At 40.9% G+C, this 17233-nt stretch overlaps 1 protein-coding gene across 3 annotated transcripts in view; it reads right to left on the minus strand.

The window, feature by feature from the left end:
• Window positions 1–815: 815 nt before the first annotated feature.
• ATP7B (ATPase, Cu++ transporting, beta polypeptide) overlaps window positions 816–17233 on the minus strand; it is a 40976-nt gene continuing 24558 nt past the window's right edge. For 2 of the 3 annotated variants that reach the window (XM_014966239.1, XM_014966237.1), the window contains exons 11-21: window positions 16230–16384; window positions 15883–16017; window positions 14945–15139; window positions 13232–13414; window positions 11346–11547; window positions 9868–10014; window positions 7731–7873; window positions 5563–5766; window positions 5335–5452; window positions 4350–4452; window positions 816–2969 (exon numbers count right to left, since the gene is read on the minus strand). In XM_014966239.1, the coding sequence (XP_014821725.1) occupies window positions 2702–2969; window positions 4350–4452; window positions 5335–5452; window positions 5563–5766; window positions 7731–7873; window positions 9868–10014; window positions 11346–11547; window positions 13232–13414; window positions 14945–15139; window positions 15883–16017; window positions 16230–16384 (1853 nt within the window). In that variant the 3' untranslated portion in view covers window positions 816–2701. Of the gene's footprint in view, window positions 2970–4349; window positions 4453–4780; window positions 4842–5334; window positions 5453–5562; window positions 5767–7730; window positions 7874–9867; window positions 10015–11345; window positions 11548–13231; window positions 13415–14944; window positions 15140–15882; window positions 16018–16229; window positions 16385–17233 lie in introns of all 3 variants that reach the window. The other variant, XM_014966238.1, reaches the window with a different exon arrangement.

Raw genomic sequence — 17233 nt, forward strand, 5'->3', positions numbered from 1 at the left:
CCGATTGCCATGTGCATCCGAAGAGCCACCTTGGCAATCTCTTCCAGTGCTCCATAATCTTTCCTGTCACACGGTTCCTCCCTAATGACTAATCTAAACATTCTTGGATTCATAAGCCTATTATTCCTTGTTCTAGCCACCACCGACATAAAAGACACTGAAAAGATGAAAGGAATAAATTGTTCTCTTTGTGTTTGGAGGCTTGTATTTCCTTTCAGTATTCTGTAGGCAAATCTACTCAAACTCCTCCAGTTTTCTTCCTGGATTTCTCATTCTCATGTACTTATGTTCACAGGTTTTCTAGTTTTCAGTTAAATCTCACTGCTCTCCTCTGGTTTTTCCTAACAAGTACGACATATAAAACTAGAGCTGATACTTCAGCTGTTGCTTCCCCAGAGCTGAACAGAAAGAGGTATTTTATGTCATATGGATGATACAGTCTTTATACATCTCCATGTTTCTGTTGATTTTGGAGCATCGCCGTGTTGTTACAATGGGTCACAAAGTGGGCCAGCCAACTACCTGACCTTTTTCTGCCAAGCTGACTTTTAATTCCTCTCTTTCCTGTTTGTCAGTTCTGTCCAGTTTCTCAAGATGATTTTGAATCCTAATTCCTCTCTTCAACATGCCTGCAGCCTCACAATACAGAACTCTCTCTTTTTCCCCTGCCTGAAATAGATCACAAAGCAGTCACAAAATCCCTCCTGTGCAGATGTATCTGCAATCTAACCATCGCTGTTTATGCTCTTTTTATTTTGCTGTACCCCTCCCAAAAAATAAGAAAAACAAAGACACAAAGTTGTTTGTTTGTTGGTTGGTTTGGTTTTTTTAAAAAAACACAACATTTTTACTGTAAGCACTGGTAAGAAAACATAAAACAGTGAAACAGTAGACCATCTTCCCCACAGGGATAGGTATAGGAACCTATAGGATGTTTGAAAAATGTATGTGGCCGTGAAAGTAATCTCTACATAGGTAAAGACATTTTACAGTTTCAAAACTGATTTGTATTTATACTTAAGACAGTGTTGTCGATGTTTGTTAAGGAGAACTCAATTATAATATGAAGAGGAAGAGAGAACAGGAAGACCCGCTCAATGCTTTAAGTACAGTTCTTTTCCTCCCTGACTTGCTCTTCACTTGTACATTAGGAGGAGCAGGATTTGAACCCGTGTTGGAAACAGTTCTGTATTTGTCAGTGAAACGATGTGGTTATTTCACATTGCTTAGCACAGCATTTCCTGTTCAGCCACCTTTTAGATTAAACTATAAAACTCTGATCTTCTTGCTTCAGAGCCCCACAGTGTAGCAACTGCTGGGACTGGATTCAGCATCAAAGCTGTTGATTCCTGCTGCCTTGACTAAAAAGCGTTAAGGGATGAATTTGACATTCACAGTGATAAAGTTACTGCAAGCTTTGGTAAAGACATCACAGTGAAAAAAGAGTTCTTCAGCACCTTGATTTTTCATGAAACTAGAGCAAAGAGGGAGATTAAAACCAATTCAAGATATCAGTATAAATTTACATTACAAATTCAAGCTTTTACAAATCTTAGTTCAACTCCTTCGGTCATCAGAAAAGGTTATTTATATGACAGCAAAAAGAAGCCCCACATTTTAAGGCCATTTTTCCACCTTTACCATTTAGGCTTTTGGTTCTATTTTAAGCAACCAGCAAGCTGGGGTTAATTTATGCAATGAACTCACTCCATTTTGCCATGCTGGAGTCACACCAGTGCTAGTTCTGCTCTGTCACACCATGGAAATACCACCTGCACTCACACTGGCATAAATTCGGAGACGGACAACTGCCCAATTGTCAGGAGCTTCATGGGGAATGATATCCATGGGAAAATGATATCCTAACTTGGACCAGGAATTGCTCTGCCTTTGTGGACTTCAATAAAAAGTTCCTGGTGACTTAAAGGAGTCTTTCCCAAACAGGAATATCTGTAAACATAATAATAACTCATCGAAACTATCTTGTGCAAAGAAATGGGAAAAAAAAAAGAGTTCATACGCAGCAAAAGAGAAAATGTAGGAGAGCAGAGGGAATGACAGAAGTTTAGCAATGGAGATGTGCATCAAAAGGATGCAATACCTGAAAGCAAGTGAAAATCTTTGAAACAGACTTTTCAGAGAGTTATAGTCAGTGAAACACCGAAGCATTTTTGGTCCAAGGAGACACACATGAATGCTAAATACAAAGTGCTCTCACAGGGATGTGACTGGTTAGGATTCTGTGTAAAAACACAACTTCCAACCACAGAGCTCCTTATGTCAAGGCTATTTTCACTTGGACACTGAAATTAATATTTGGCAGCTCTGAAAATACTTTTGCTTCATGTGCTCTTAAAAGAGTTAAGTTAGAAACAATGAAAAGTATGAAATTTGGTGTCCAGCAAACAGTCTAGAAGAGAGAAACTGCTTTAGACTCTGAAAATTACAATTTTACATTTTTTCAGTCATTGCTGTGTGCAAAGGAACCGGTTCATTATAGAGCCACAGATGCCTTCCATAACTAGAAATAACCTGTGACCTGAAAACAGTCCACACAACCCAACATGGAGCTGAGTTGCAATTGTTTTGTGAGCTGAAGGAGCGACTTCACTTACAGCCTTGAAGCTCTTGATGACATAAGTCGGTCCCTCCCATCATTGGCGAGGAGGAACGTTTCCTCCTGGACTGAGAAGACAGTGCTTCAGATGTACTGTTCTTCATCATCTTCTCCATCCACGAGCAATGACCACTTGTCCCCTTCCTCCTCAACAAAACCGTTACGTCTCGGCAGCTTGTCTGAAGTCAAGGAAGAGAGAGACACTTGGCTAATCTGATCCCAAGGGGCCAGTCTGGATGAATCCCTCCTCCTATCATCCATTCCAATATGAACACTGATTTGGGAAGGAGTAAGTGGCTTCATGCGGCCTTGAGCTTGTGCTTCGTAACTTTCTGTGTCTGGCTTCTTATAACTAAGAAGAGAAAGAGAAAATATGTTTAGTAATATGAGGTCAATGTATAGAAGCATCTTCAGCATTAGGACAAATCAGAAACTTCTGGCAACCTAAATGTTACACACACTTCAGCCACAATGTTAATGGCTATGAGTACTGGTCACACGGCATTAAGACATTTCAATAGTAAAAGAGAGGGAATCTCAAAGTGAGATTCTTTAAGAAAAATTATGAGTTTGCTGAATTATGAAAGGTTTTGTAGTAGAAAATTTCTGGGGAATGGACTTGATGGCCCAAAAATCACTTTCTGATTCAATATATTCTAGGTCAAAAGAAGCCCAGCCATGGCAGGTACGCATGGTCCTCACACAAACTTATTATCATGTTCTTTGGAATCTGAAGTTCTGTTCAGCTGACGTGAGGCTTCAAGAAAGATTATTGTCTCACAGAGTATACTGTAATTCAGCTTCCCTAAGTTTTCCATATTTTTGGGGGGTTCTCAATATCTAATCGCAATAGTGTCCGATACTTAATGTAATCAGCACAACATCAAAAGAATCGGAGAATAAAGGAATCACTATCATCCTTTGGTTAACTCCATACAGAAGGTTTTTAGGATGAAAATCCTGAAGTGGTAGAGCTGACATGAGCACATACGTAGTTTTTATTCTGGTTTGTGGTCTCATTGAGCATTTGTAGGATCAAAATCATGATGCAGCAACAGATTTCCTATATTAGTTTATACTGTACTGTACTATACTACACACTACAGAAGACCCCAGCTACAGCAGAAATATTTGAAGGCTTGGACTAATTTCAGACACCATCAAAGTCTTATTTTTGAAAGATGTTTGCTCACAATGATGTTAAAAACACATCCACTGTAACTGCACCCAAAAAATGTAGCATAAAAAAATTAATACAATTTGAAAAATCTTGTTATAGTTCAGAAATTGCTTTGCTTCCAAGAAAACAAGCAAGATATTTTATCTGTGGCAAGATGCAAAAAGAATAAATACACTGCTTCTGTGTTTCTCTCTGGCTCAATTAAATAGACAAAACTTAAAACCAGGTACAATTTTTTTTTAAAAAAACAAATCTACTGTTAGGTTATGGAGAACCGTCTTTTGAATTTTTTGTTCACTTGATAGGCACATTATTGAACTAGATCTCCAACACAGGTGGCATCCAGTCACACTTTTAGCTGCTAGTTAAAGAATGCTCAGGACAGCCTTAGTCCAGGTGTGCTTGTGACACCTGTCTCTTTCAGAGCCGAGGATTAGACAGAAGAACCCCGAGCCAAAGGACTTTCAAGTACTTTTAGGTCTACAAAGCCCAGAGTAACATCTCATTGGAGTCCCAGCAGGTCCCCAGTTGATTAGCGTAAAGACAACTTGCCATTTCAGCTGCAGGGAAGACAGCACGACAGACACAGAAGAAGCTGCCATTGCAGCCGATCCCATCCAAGGCTGAAGCACGAGGCCGACAGGCATGAACACACCTGGCAAAAACACACGTGGACATCAGCCAGAGCCTCCTGTCCCAATACCGACATTTCTGTCCCCACCTCCCATAGAACAGATCAGCAGTTCTGCAACATGACTTGCTGAGACTCCCATAAACACTACTAGAATGATATAGATTAACTCACTTATTTTTAAATATGTCCCTTCCGTTGCAATGGATGACCTTTACACCAATTCAACTACAACACTGTGGGCACAAAAAAGACTATTTGTCCCTTCCAGCTATTCTGTATGCGTGAAACAAAGCAAAAGCAACAGCAAGACAAGGCAATAGTCCAGGCAAAGGAGGGAGGAGTTACTCACAAAGAGAAAGAGGAATGCTTGAAGTAAGTTTTAAGGAGAAATTTGGAGCATGAGAAGATACCTGACAAAAGGAGAGAGAATGCGAGTAGTAGGAGAGAAAACGTGTGATTCGGGGTGAACAAAAGAGGGAACACCCAGAAGTGGGGTGGTATCTCTGCTTAGAGCTAGGTTTGGGTATGCAGAAACTAATCCCCAAGTACTGCTATGTGAAATGAGAGCATGGTTTTCATAGAATCATAGAATCAGTCAGGTTGGAAGAGACCCTTGGGATCATCGAGTCCAACCATCTACCCTACTCTACAAAGTCCTCCCCTAAATGTTTTAACTACAACATGTAAGAATTTATTCTTAAGTTTAAAATTTGGGAAAAGACGATTATTTTCTACAACATAAAAAAAAAATAAAATTTAATGTATTTATTTTGTCCTTCTTCTGCCAAGTTTTAAATACTCTGGGAACCTCTTTGGTTCCTTGAGCAGGAAATCCTGCGAGAGGCACCACAGAGCTCAACTGTGCTGCTGTCTTCGACAGGCCAAGCTCTGACAGTCACCTACCTGCTGCTATGGGTATTCCAAGCAGATTATAAATTAAGGCAAGAATCAGATTTATTCGTATTCTCCGAACTGTTCTCTTTGATAAGTGAATACTGGCAACTACATCCAGCAAGTCATTCTGCAAGACAGAAGAGCATTGAAAGTTTTCCACATGCAGTCTTCTGAATACCAAACCAAAGAGAGGAGTGTCAGTGACAAAAGAGGACAGCTCAGAACTGTAGTGCTCACTCGGATAAGAACAACATCCGCTGCTTCAATGGCCACATCGGTGCCCGTTCCAATTGCAATTCCAACGTCGGCCCTGGCTAGCGCAGGGGAATCATTGACTCCATCTCCAACCATCGCAACCTTCCTCCTCCCATTTTGGAGCTCCTGGACCTTTGCAACTTTGTGAGAAGGAAGAACCTCAGCAAAGACTTTTTTGATCCCAACCTACATACAAGGAAAGAAACATACCCAGTTGGTGACACGGTTCATGCTAAAAGGAAGAGCCATTTGCTGTTCTGGGTGAAGGGGAAATAGAGGAAGATGAACCAAACTGATTCCGGTGGAGGCAACGCTTGAAAAATACGCAGAAAGCTGGAGAGCAACATGCCTTTGGCATAAGAAAGGGACTGATCACAGCCCCCTCCATTTTTACTGCAGAAATGCTGGCAAACCATGCTCTGCCCTTGGCATCACACCCCACAAGGCTTCTGAAGCTCTGGCAATAATGGTTTGATGGTTAAAAGAGCCAGTTTTCAGCTAATCATCCTGCTTGATGCACCAATAAAGGTTTCAGTGAAATGCAACGCAGGAACCATGTATGATCAGGCAGTTCCACTAGGCAGAACACAGAAAGGCAAGTATGTGCAAGTCTCAGGGAAACTATGAAAACAAAGCAGATGGTTGGCTGAACACTTGTACCCATCCACCTCTCAACTAACGTGGAGTTGCTACCAGTGGCGCTATGGTTGAAAACAGGTGGGTCTACTAAAGAGGGCTGGGATAATGCCCCTGGTTTGGCTGCCCCACCAGGCACAGATCAGCTTTTCAGTACACAAGGTAGAAGCTCTTTTTTAACCTTTCAAAAAGTAACATTTTAAAAAGTTTTTAGGACTGTCTTACCATTTTTCCATTGGAAAGGAAGTTAGTACCAAAAATTCAATGAAAATGCAGGTTGGCACAGCCTAAGCTTGTTTGAAAACTTCACTTGAGTGCCTGGAACCATACATCAGGCCTTGTTTCCAAAAAGACTTCTCTTAACAAAGAAACATGGGGTGGGAAAGTGCCATACCATAACCGAACACAAAAGTGAAAGTGTGGAGAAGGATTAAAGCATCACACTGAGAAACAAAACAGACCTCACAAGACAGGAGAACATGCCCACCACAGCGCTGGCTGAGTTAGCTGTGTGCTGGGACACCTTAGGAAAGCAAGGTGGCACACGGTGGATTAGAAGTAGACCAATGCAAAGGGAAAGAGAGAAATGAAGATGGAGAGGGTGGAAATGCAGCGAGATAGGGTGAGAATCCAGCTTTGTCTTTGGAGCAACATTTATAGTTTGAGATCAAGGAAATCTCATATAAACCCAACCTCTTTTAGACTGCTATGCTTCTTAACAAAAATTCTTATTTTATTACTGTATTTCCCTTAAAAATAATGACAAATCCCTGTTTCCCTTATTGGAACAGGACTGGACCTTAATGGAACTTTTCTTCGTTGCTTACCAAACACGACTGCCCTTCAGTGAAGGGAAGCAGAAGGTTTCAGTTCAGCAATGGACTAATTACTGCAAGAAACTCTCTACATCTGGAGAATCACAGAATCACAGAATCTTCTAGGTTGGAAGGGACCTTAAAGATCATCTTGTCCAACCATCAACCTAACTGACAAAAATAGACACCCACACAACAAACAAGGAGCATCATCACTAAACCATATCTCCCAGCACCACATCAACCCGTCTTTTGAACACCTCCAGGGATGGTGCCTCAACCACCTCCCTGGGCAGCCCATTCCAATGCCTGATAACCCTTTCAGTGAAAAAATTTTTCGTAATATCCAGCCTGAACCTCCCCTGGTGCAACTTGAGGCCATTTCCTCTTGTCCTGTCACCTGTGACTTGAGAAAAGAGACCGACCCCCATCTCTCTACAACCTCCTTTCAGGTAGTTGTAGAGAGCAATAAGGTCTCCCCTCAGCCTCCTCTTCTCCTCTTCAGCGGGATCTTAATGCAGCCACTGGCCTTCACTATGCCATTGTACCTCACCTGATTTTCAGTCCAATTCAAGAAAAGTTAGTTTTCATTTAACGTATCCAGGAAACCTGAGTTCCTGCTCCAGATTCACTGAGGTAAGAAGAACTGTAGAACCTCATTGTGTGGTCTTTTTTTTTGAAAGGCAAAGAAGCAGATACCTGGGTAGCGATGGCTTTTGCAGTTTTCCTGTTGTCCCCCGTTATCAGGACCACATCTATTCCCATGTTTTTCAGTGTGTGCACAGCAAGGGCTGCCTCCTGCTTGACCGTGTCCGCTATCGCGATCATTCCACACAGCACACCTGCACAAAGAAATGCCGTCTGTTATAAAGACCTGTGAGAGGTGAAGTGGCAGCAAGAGAAGAGGACTTCCCCTCCATCACACCACGGTGGCTTGTGAAATGACACATTCTGGAAAATATTGACATTTATAAGCCTGAACAAGTGTCTACAATTTTCTAAGCTATGGTCTCTTACACACACACACACTTTTCTCATTTATCTGTTTCAGATGGAACAACAAACACCTTTGATATTTAGAGACCAGGATGAAGGGGAGAAGAGGAGGGTAGCTTTTAAATATGCCCATAGTTTTTATGGTAAGGACAAATACAATAGTGGGCCAGAGAAAGTTTGGGTATTTAAGCCCAAGTCAGATATTGAAGCCACTCCACCAGGAGGAAGCATGCACAGTATCTGGTTTTATGTCCCCTGATCTTTCCAGGTTGGATCTCTATTAAAATTAATTACTTTCATATAGAAGTGTTGCACCTGCCTTCCAAAACATGGGCTCAAAGGTGCATCCACATTTACTTCATGTGACTTACAAAAATATCACATTGGTGTTATCAGTGCATGTTACCTTTCAGAAGTAAGGACTTAAGTAGGTTTTGCACCTGTATCTGCCTTTGCTATCCCGAGCTGCGATAGGAACGCCAGCTGTACATCACAGCCCTTGTGTCCATGTTAAGAGCACTTGATTTTCCTGGGCTGCTGATGGAGCCCAGGCTGAAACGTGCAAATGCCTCTCAAAATTGCTCTGGAGAAGCACCAAGAATATTTATTCAGTAATTGAATCAAAGGCCCCATTTCAAGATCACAGATGTAGTTGCAATCTATCACTGTTCCAGCAGCTTCTTATATTAAGGTAAGGTCTGGAATCTCTTTCTGTGTAGCACAGAACAGAACCCCTCTGGCAAAACTCATTTAGTCTGATCTATTACCCTTGAATGACCTAATGAATCATCATATGTATTCATGAAGTGTTTTGAAATCAGTGATGCAATAGGTTGGCCTTTGATCCTTAAGTGATATCAAGTCAGGATGGGACATGGCACTGCACTGCCAGTGGGCCAGAGAAAGTTTGGGTATTTAAGCCCAAGTCAGATATTGAAGCCACTCCACCAGGAGGAAGCATGCACAGTATCTGGTTTTATGTCCCCTGATCTTTCCAGGTTGGATCTCTATTAAAATCTCTATTAAAATGGACTCAAAGGTGCATCCACATTTCCTTCATGTGACTTTCAAAAATATCACATTGGTGTATCGGTGCATGTTACCTTTCAGAAGTAAGGACTTAAGTAGGTTTTTCACCCCTGTATCTGCCTTTGCTATCCCTAGCTGCAATAGGAATGCCAGCCCTTGTGTCCATGTTAAGAGCACTTGATTTTCCTGGGCTGCTGATGGAGCCCAGGCTGAAATGTGCAAATGCCTCTCAGAATTGCTCTGGAGAAACACCAAGAATATTTATTCAGTAATTGAATCAGAGGCCCCATTTCAAGATCACAGATGTAGTTGCAATCTATCACTGTTCCAGCAGCTTCTCATATTAAGGTAAGGTCTGGAATCTCTTTCTGTGTAGCACAGAACAGAACCCCTCTGGCAAAACTCATTTAGTCTGATCTATTACCCTTGAATGACCTAATGAATCATTGTATGTATTCATGAAGTGTTTTGAAATCAGTGATGCAATAGGTTGGCCTTTGATCCTTAAGTGATATCAAGTCAGGATGGGACATGGCACTGCACTGCCACTGCTCTTCTGAACAGCAGCCCCAGACAACAGGAGGTTCAGAAATTAATACTTAAATTAAAAACTACCCAACAAGATCTTACAAACACTGCGATGAGGTGAAAGCTTCTTTTAAGAACACCTTGATACTTTGCAGTTCTGCACTAAAAGATTAGTAGTTTCTTGACATTAAGCCACTGATCAACTGCTCCAGAGTTTGTTTTTATTTATTCCACGGCAGGATCAATTGATAAGTATTAAGTCACTCCAAAGAACAGCAGTTACCATCTATAGCCACTAGTATGGCAGTCTGTCCTTTCGTTTCGTGGTCTGTCATGGCATCATTTACATCGTTGGCAATATGCAGGCCATTGCGTCGCATCCACTCACGGTTTCCAATCAACACCGAGTAGGTATGAGAAGCTGATGGACCTTTGTGCACAAACAGAAAGAAAAATGAGCAACTCAAAAACAATGAACACAAGCCAGAGATGTTTGAAGATGACAATGTCAGGCTGTATTAGCTATAGAAAAACATTCCTGAGAGGTTTTCCTGGGGTTGTTTTTTTTTGTGTGTGTGTGTTCCAGACTGGCAATGGTCACACTCAAGACACAGACAGAATTAATTTTGTTGAAGTGCTGCTGTCGTGGCCAAACACAAATGCATGGGCACTACCCGAAGTGTAAAAAAACTTTTCCTTCAAGACTCAGTCTGTGCCTGTTTATACACAGAACTGCGTCATGAACTTAATGGAATTACTTGCCTGTATTTGCCTTTGCCAGTTGGCTTGTTTTTCTGGATAAGTGCAGTATGCACATTTCATAAATGCCACACTGCTTTGTTCTCTCAAGTAATGACTTCTTTCAAATATAAAGGCTATTTCTGGTAAGAAAAAAGTAGGTTTGTTCTAACAAACAATGAAACAGTATATAGAGTACCTCATTATTAATTCAATCCAACTGCACAAGAGCTGTATGAAACAGGTGAGAAAACAGAACATTAGCACCATTCATAAATGGCACAGTTCCGATGATTAAAGTTCTTATTTTATTTAATTCTTCTAATAGCTTTCTCAAAAAGGTCAGGAGAGCCACAGTTTTCTGAAAAGAACTGATAAGCTTCTTAAGGAAGGCTTTAAATACTTTTTCTTTCTCTCCTACACTACAAAAGAGCTTCCACAGAGCCTGAAACAAAAACAAACGTATCAGCCTAATCAAAAACATCAAGCACTGAAACTTGGTTTGCAGATATAACACACTTTATTGTGCATCTGCTGAATAGGGGTTTTTTTTCAGAAGTAAATGCCTTGAGAGAGCTATGAACAGAAAACAAAAGGTCCAAGTTAATATAGAACTAAAGAGTAGGATATAAAGTGCAGCAGTAAGATAACATATGTTAAAGGTAACTGCTCCAAATGAGAAGATAATGTTAACTGGCAAACTTTGCTCTCTGCTGGACCATTCGTCTCTCCAAAAGGGACCTTGCTGGATATGCCTTATTGCTTATGTTTTGCACCAACTTTTCAAGTACCCGTCACTGTAGCATCTAAATTCTTATTTAGGTTTCTGAACTACAGAGAGATCGAGAGTAGGAGAAAGAGAGCACTTCGATTTTTCTTAAGGTGCATTTTTCTCCCTCATGTTGTCTCCTTCTGCCATAAATCCATCTTTCTGTTGTTCCCAGTCCAGTTTCACAGTGGTCAGCCCTGTTGATTCATTAGCCCTCTCATTGTGACCGGCGGTCGCTTTGGGGGCAGACATACCGTTCTGTGATTCGGGGAGCGCGATCAGCTCGTTGTCTCCCAGAGGAGCACTGCTGTCCCTGCTCCTGTCAGCGCCCAGCTTATCGAGACCCTTCTTGGCCGTGGCCAGGATGGCCTCCACACCTCCGACTTTGCAGCTGATGCCACAGCCCGGGACGGCCTGGAAGTCAGTGCAGAATCCTAGGCTCTGAGTGCCCAGCTCCTGCGGACGTAACCAGAGTTCATCATCAGTCTGTGCTGCCTACGTGGGGTTCAAATATTAGGTAACTCCTGCCAAAAAGACGCCTCATTCCTCCTCTGTGTTCAAGGCCAGGCTGGATGGGGCTTTGAGCAACCTGTTCTAGTGGGAGGTGTCCCTGCCCATGGCAGGGGGGTTGGAAATCAATGATCTTTAAGGTGCCTTCCAACTCTAACCATTCTATGATTCTATGATTTTTGACAATGACTGACTGAAAGAAAAGCAGGATGGAGTATCAGTAGCGCAGGACTAAAAATAAGGATGTTCTGGACGTGCTGTGAGTTAGACTAGAAAGGGGCAGCCATACAGACCACATCCAGGTCTCAGCCCTGGCAGCAGCAAACCAGAAAGGACAGCTTTTCCTGGCAGTTAAAGGACAAAGCAGTTACATTGGTGGTTCATGACCTCAGACAAGACTAAGAACTAAAGAGAATTACTATAATAATAAGCCATACAGCTTCTGAAAAGATACAACTTCTAATTAACCTTACAGACAAGTGGCTGTGGGGGATATAGATTTTATATATATGTAAAAGTACAGTGGAAAACTGTATCTAATTCCTGGAGTGAACTGGCTGGATGACAAGGAAACTGGGTCTTTCTGTTGAGTTAGCAAGCACACTAAAGATGAAAAAAAGGGATTACCCAAACCCTGTAAGTTACAAAAAGAATGGAGAAAATATGCATTTATCAACACATTATTCTGGGCTGTCTCTGGAAGTTGGAATTACATCTACCTTTCAGCAACCTTCTTACAACAAAGGGATGATAAGGCAGGTGGTAAGAATATTAGCAAACAGTATAGCATTGCAATTCATATAAGCCATGATCCAGTAGTAACTGGTGCATAGGATGGCTACAGAAATGTTGGGGAACTAAGAGAAATTTGAAAACAGAAAGTGTAAAATATGAGAGACAACTGAACTGTTACCCACGCTCTCTTTTTCCTTCTAAATTTAGATGTTAACTTCCAAATTTTACCACTGAAAGATCTATCACTAATAAGTTTGACATATTCTTCCCAATGAATTTTTCCATAAGTCAATTAATGACTTGTCTTAGCAGTAAGAACTTATTTATTTAAACCAGGTTTCCTATTGTGGTTACTATTTCTGCTTTCATTCTTCCTGAAACATTTAAAAAACACATGCAATATATAAATGACCTTTAAGGATTTGCAAAATTTGCAAAGACTTCAGTAATCTATTAATTCATTTGTAAAATTCACAAATACCACAGTTTAATATTCAGGTTTTATAGCTTTTTGCCTAATTTATAAGAAAATGACTAATAGAAATGATGACAGTCAGGTAACATATGACATGTCACCACACACATTGCTTTACAATGCTATTTTAAGTGTAAGTATTCCTCCTGCACATATTCCACAATCCTCATTTTCCCACTAGTTCAGGAAAAACTGTGTAAGCTCTTGCTTGAGAACTCCACAGCGTTACCAGAAACGCAAAGCTTAGAGTACACCTCCTGGTATTGTCCAGACTAAGATGCACAACCATAAAACCCACCAGCTTCCCAGCCTGTTACTCTTCAGGCAGGCCTGTCCCTCTGAGACTTGCTCATTTTATACAACATTGCTGCATTTGCACAGATCCCTTCAGGCCTTAGGTGAAACAGGAAGGCAAAGTACCTCTCTGCAATATTTAGTGACTGCCACTCCTAAGGGGTGCTCGCTGCTGGCTTCTGCAGTGCCCACCACCGCCAGCACCTTCTTCAGAGAGAGCACAGCCGTCTCTCCCAGCAAAAGCACCCTCATGACTTTAGGAACTCCACAGGTGATGGTCCCAGTTTTATCAAACATCACAGTCTTGATCTGCAAGAAATAAACCAGAGTTACTGCCTAAGCCCTGCGAGCATAGGGATGCTCATAGGGCACACAGATACAGTCCGTACCTTAATAATGAGTTGACTATATCCACATCAAGATAGAAAAAATCTACAAAAGTAGAGATTCCTGTATGTACCTTGAACTATCTGTACAGAAGGTCTCCCTGAGCTTTCTTATTCATTCCCCACATGGTGATTTCACTGAAGCTACACCATCATCCTATATCTACACCAGCATCTCATACAACTGAGTCACTGCAGGACTGGTGCTGTCCTCTGTGTGTGCCTGTATGTATTCATGTGCAGGATTCAGGTAACGGCTCCTTAATCACTTTTACCACAAGGTACATGACTCAGGAGGGCTTTTGCAAATCCTGTTATAAACAACTAACAATAGCACTGAGGAAAGAGGACTCAGGAGGTTATTTGGTGATACGAGCAGGTGCAAAGAGTGCAAGAAGCTGCAACAAGTTCCAGAAGCGACAACCTAACCAAAGCCAACCTCATGCCATTCACCAAATTCAACAATCGCTTCTTAGCCAGCCCAGTGTGTCTTGAGGAACTGGGAATGAACCAAAAAACACAGCCCCACATACACTGAAACCCAAAGCTGAAGTCAGTTCTAATAGTGAAAATAAATAGGCACAGAGAAACAAAAAAACTCAACAAAGTAGGCCTATTTCCATTCCTAGCTATTCCAACCCACCAACCTTGCAGAATCCAACAGGTCACCTAATTTTACAAGCCCTGACACTAGCTTCACTTCGATTCAAAAGATAAAAAGCCTTAACAGTACTTAGCAGTCATTTTGGGTTTTTATTTACAGAGCCTTGGAAAAACTTCTGGTCTATGTTTTATAATGTCCAGTAAGAACAAGAATTATCAGTCTGATTAACTTATTCCTAACTATTCTTTTCACTTAAAATGTTCTGTTATTCCTTACTGACTCTACCACAGCATGTTTTAAACTCATATTCTTTTCACTGGCTGCAGACATACCAAACCTCCTCATCCTTCAATCTCCTCCTTGTCTTTTCATCAGTTTTCTGTCTTTGAAGGGCTTTTCCCACCTCTCTTCCATCTTTTTTCTATATACTAAAAGAACTTCAAATCATTCTCTCTTACATCCTACATTGTAAACGACTCATCATGAACAATATGCGTTTCACAACATCCCTCTGAGGAAGGAAGGAAAACACTGGATTATATTTTTTGCAGAAGAGGAAAAGAGTGCAAAAGTCAGAAACCTCTGAGATCATGCAGAAGATCAGCAGCTTCACGGCCTAAGACTGCAGGAACTGTTGGCTCTCAACACTTTGCTGTGACTGCTTTGAAGAAAGAAGGTCAGATCTGTCTTTTTTACCTTAATAAGCAGCAAACAATAGACAAAAAAACCCCACCCACCAACCAACCAACGTTCTGCAGTTTTTCTCTGGACCAGCAGGATTTCCTGGGAAATTATATTTCATGTAGCAACAGCTGGGTGAGCTACAAAAGTACAGAATGAACTCTTAACCTTGTGTGCCATCTCCAGGGGTTTTCCGCCTTTGATGAGAATCCCATTCTGTGCAGCAACTCCCGTGCCCACCATCACAGCTGTGGGGGTGGCCAAGCCTAAAGAACAGGGGCATGCAATGCTCAGCACAGTGATTGAGGTTTGAAACGCAAACCTCAGAATTAGTTCCGTTTTGGAAACGTGTTTGTTCTGATTCTGCAAGAAGAAGGGAGAGGGAAAAAAAAAAGAAGAAAGAAAGAGATGTGTGATTGCTGAGAGAAGGTAACATAGATGTACAATCAATCATAGCCATTTCAAAAAACACATTTACCTGCAACCTCCAGTACGGAAAAGTAATCTATTATTTTTACTGTTATGGCAGAGAAAGGTCAATGTTATGAATTGTTTATAGCAGTATTTTCTGGGGTTTTTTTATGCTCAAGCACACATATGCTTGACTCTGCTCTCAGGCTCCCAGCTGACAATATAACTTGCTGGCATTTGCTTTAGAGCTTAGCAAAGGAGAACCCTATTTCCAGGTACAGAGATCCCCACAGCTGCTGAGCACAGCAAATACACATCCTAAAGGTAACAGAAGCCCCTCTTCTTTCTAAAGCCAAACCCACGGTCTGCCATCAGGAACAAGGGTGTCCAAAATAGTTACAGGCAATATAGGAATGGCTCAGCTCCTTGCAATGCAGCTCGAGATCATGTTTATCCAGAAGGACTGCCAATAATTTCAGTTTTTAGGAACCCCATGCAGAACCGAGGGATAAATGCAAAGGTATATTTATACCTGCATATAGATTTTAATTAGTGTCATTGTTCTGTGTAGAAAACACCACGTTGTACAAAAGTATTTGCCAGGTTGCAACATCAAACCCTACACACAGAAGGTGTGTAAATTACACTGGAAGATATCCTAATACCAAAATTCAGCCCTTAATGAAATTACTTACAGGAAAATATTTTTGAATAATATCAAAATTTATAAAACCAATTGTGATCCATGCTATCAATGTCACTGTTGAAATGATGATGATAAATGGAACAAAATATCCACTAAACTTATCTGCCAGTTGCTGGATGGGTGCCTATAAAAAAGAAAAAAAATGTATTTGTATGTTTGTGATCAAAACCCACATGTATGTAGAGATCATGAAAATATCTAATATTCTTCATCTGATTCTTTTTTGAAGTCTGAAAAACACACTGTTTGTTGAACAAGTAAATATATAAAAATACAGAATCTTTTTCTCATATAATCAAAATCTGTGAACAAGCTTTTCTTTTCTATTATTTTTACCTTTGACATTTGAGCTTCTTCCACCAATTTCACGATTTGTGCCAGAGTGGTATCATTACCAACATGAGTTGCATTAACAAGAACTGAGCCATGTGCATTTATAGAACCAGCAATCACTGTGCTCCCAGGCTTTTTAGTGACTGGCATAGCTTCCCCTAGAAAGAAAAGGTACGAATAAATGAGGCAATACCCCTAATAACAGTGAACATAGTTCATTAGCACCCAGATCATTGTATGCTGGCAAAATCAGCATATGCTAAGCAATAATGACAAGAAATCACATATTGTATATCTCTGTATAGTAAAGGCATGGATAAGTGCTGTCATACTTCTATAAACCTTTTTCTAGGTTTAGTTTCATGCTGTTCCCTTGGTCCTAACCCTCCAGGATGCCATCCTTCAAAAGGGCCAGGAGAAAACTGTTTGTAAAAGGAACTGCTAAGAATTTCTCTGATTAATAATTTTCATAGCCATGGGAGTTTGAGCAATCTGTCTTTATTTTCAACACCCTCAGTTTTCAAAGACTAGAAAAGTTGTCTCTGTGGGAAAGTTCCTGTTCTCACACTGCCTCTTCAAGAATGCTAGCTCTACAAAATCTTTATATTTTTCTATTTTTAGGGTTAGTGATAATGACTGGTTCTTTTAAACTAATGGTGTTCCCAAGCAAAGTAAATAACTAAAACAAGGAAGCCAATGCCAATGTAAAGGTTTAATAACCTTTACCTTAATTATAAGAATTACACAATGCAATAAATCCATACTATATTTAGAAGATTAATGAACATTTCAAAAGCTGTGGGAAAGCCCCATGACCCTGAATCAAATTGTGAGGCTTTCTTTCCCTCTTCTTTCTCACTGGGAGATCCCTGTCAGCAGCCCTGTTCAGTGCCCACCCACACACACCCCAACATCTCAGCAATATTTCCCCATCGTCCTTCAGAAGTTATTTCTGAGAAGGTACCATCATCTCTACAAACACATTCAGGGGAAACACCCACCAAATC

This window comes from Calidris pugnax, unplaced genomic scaffold (assembly GCF_001431845.1).
Source record: "Calidris pugnax isolate Ruff unplaced genomic scaffold, ASM143184v1 scaffold20, whole genome shotgun sequence".
NCBI classification, from domain to species: domain Eukaryota; kingdom Metazoa; phylum Chordata; class Aves; order Charadriiformes; family Scolopacidae; genus Calidris; species Calidris pugnax.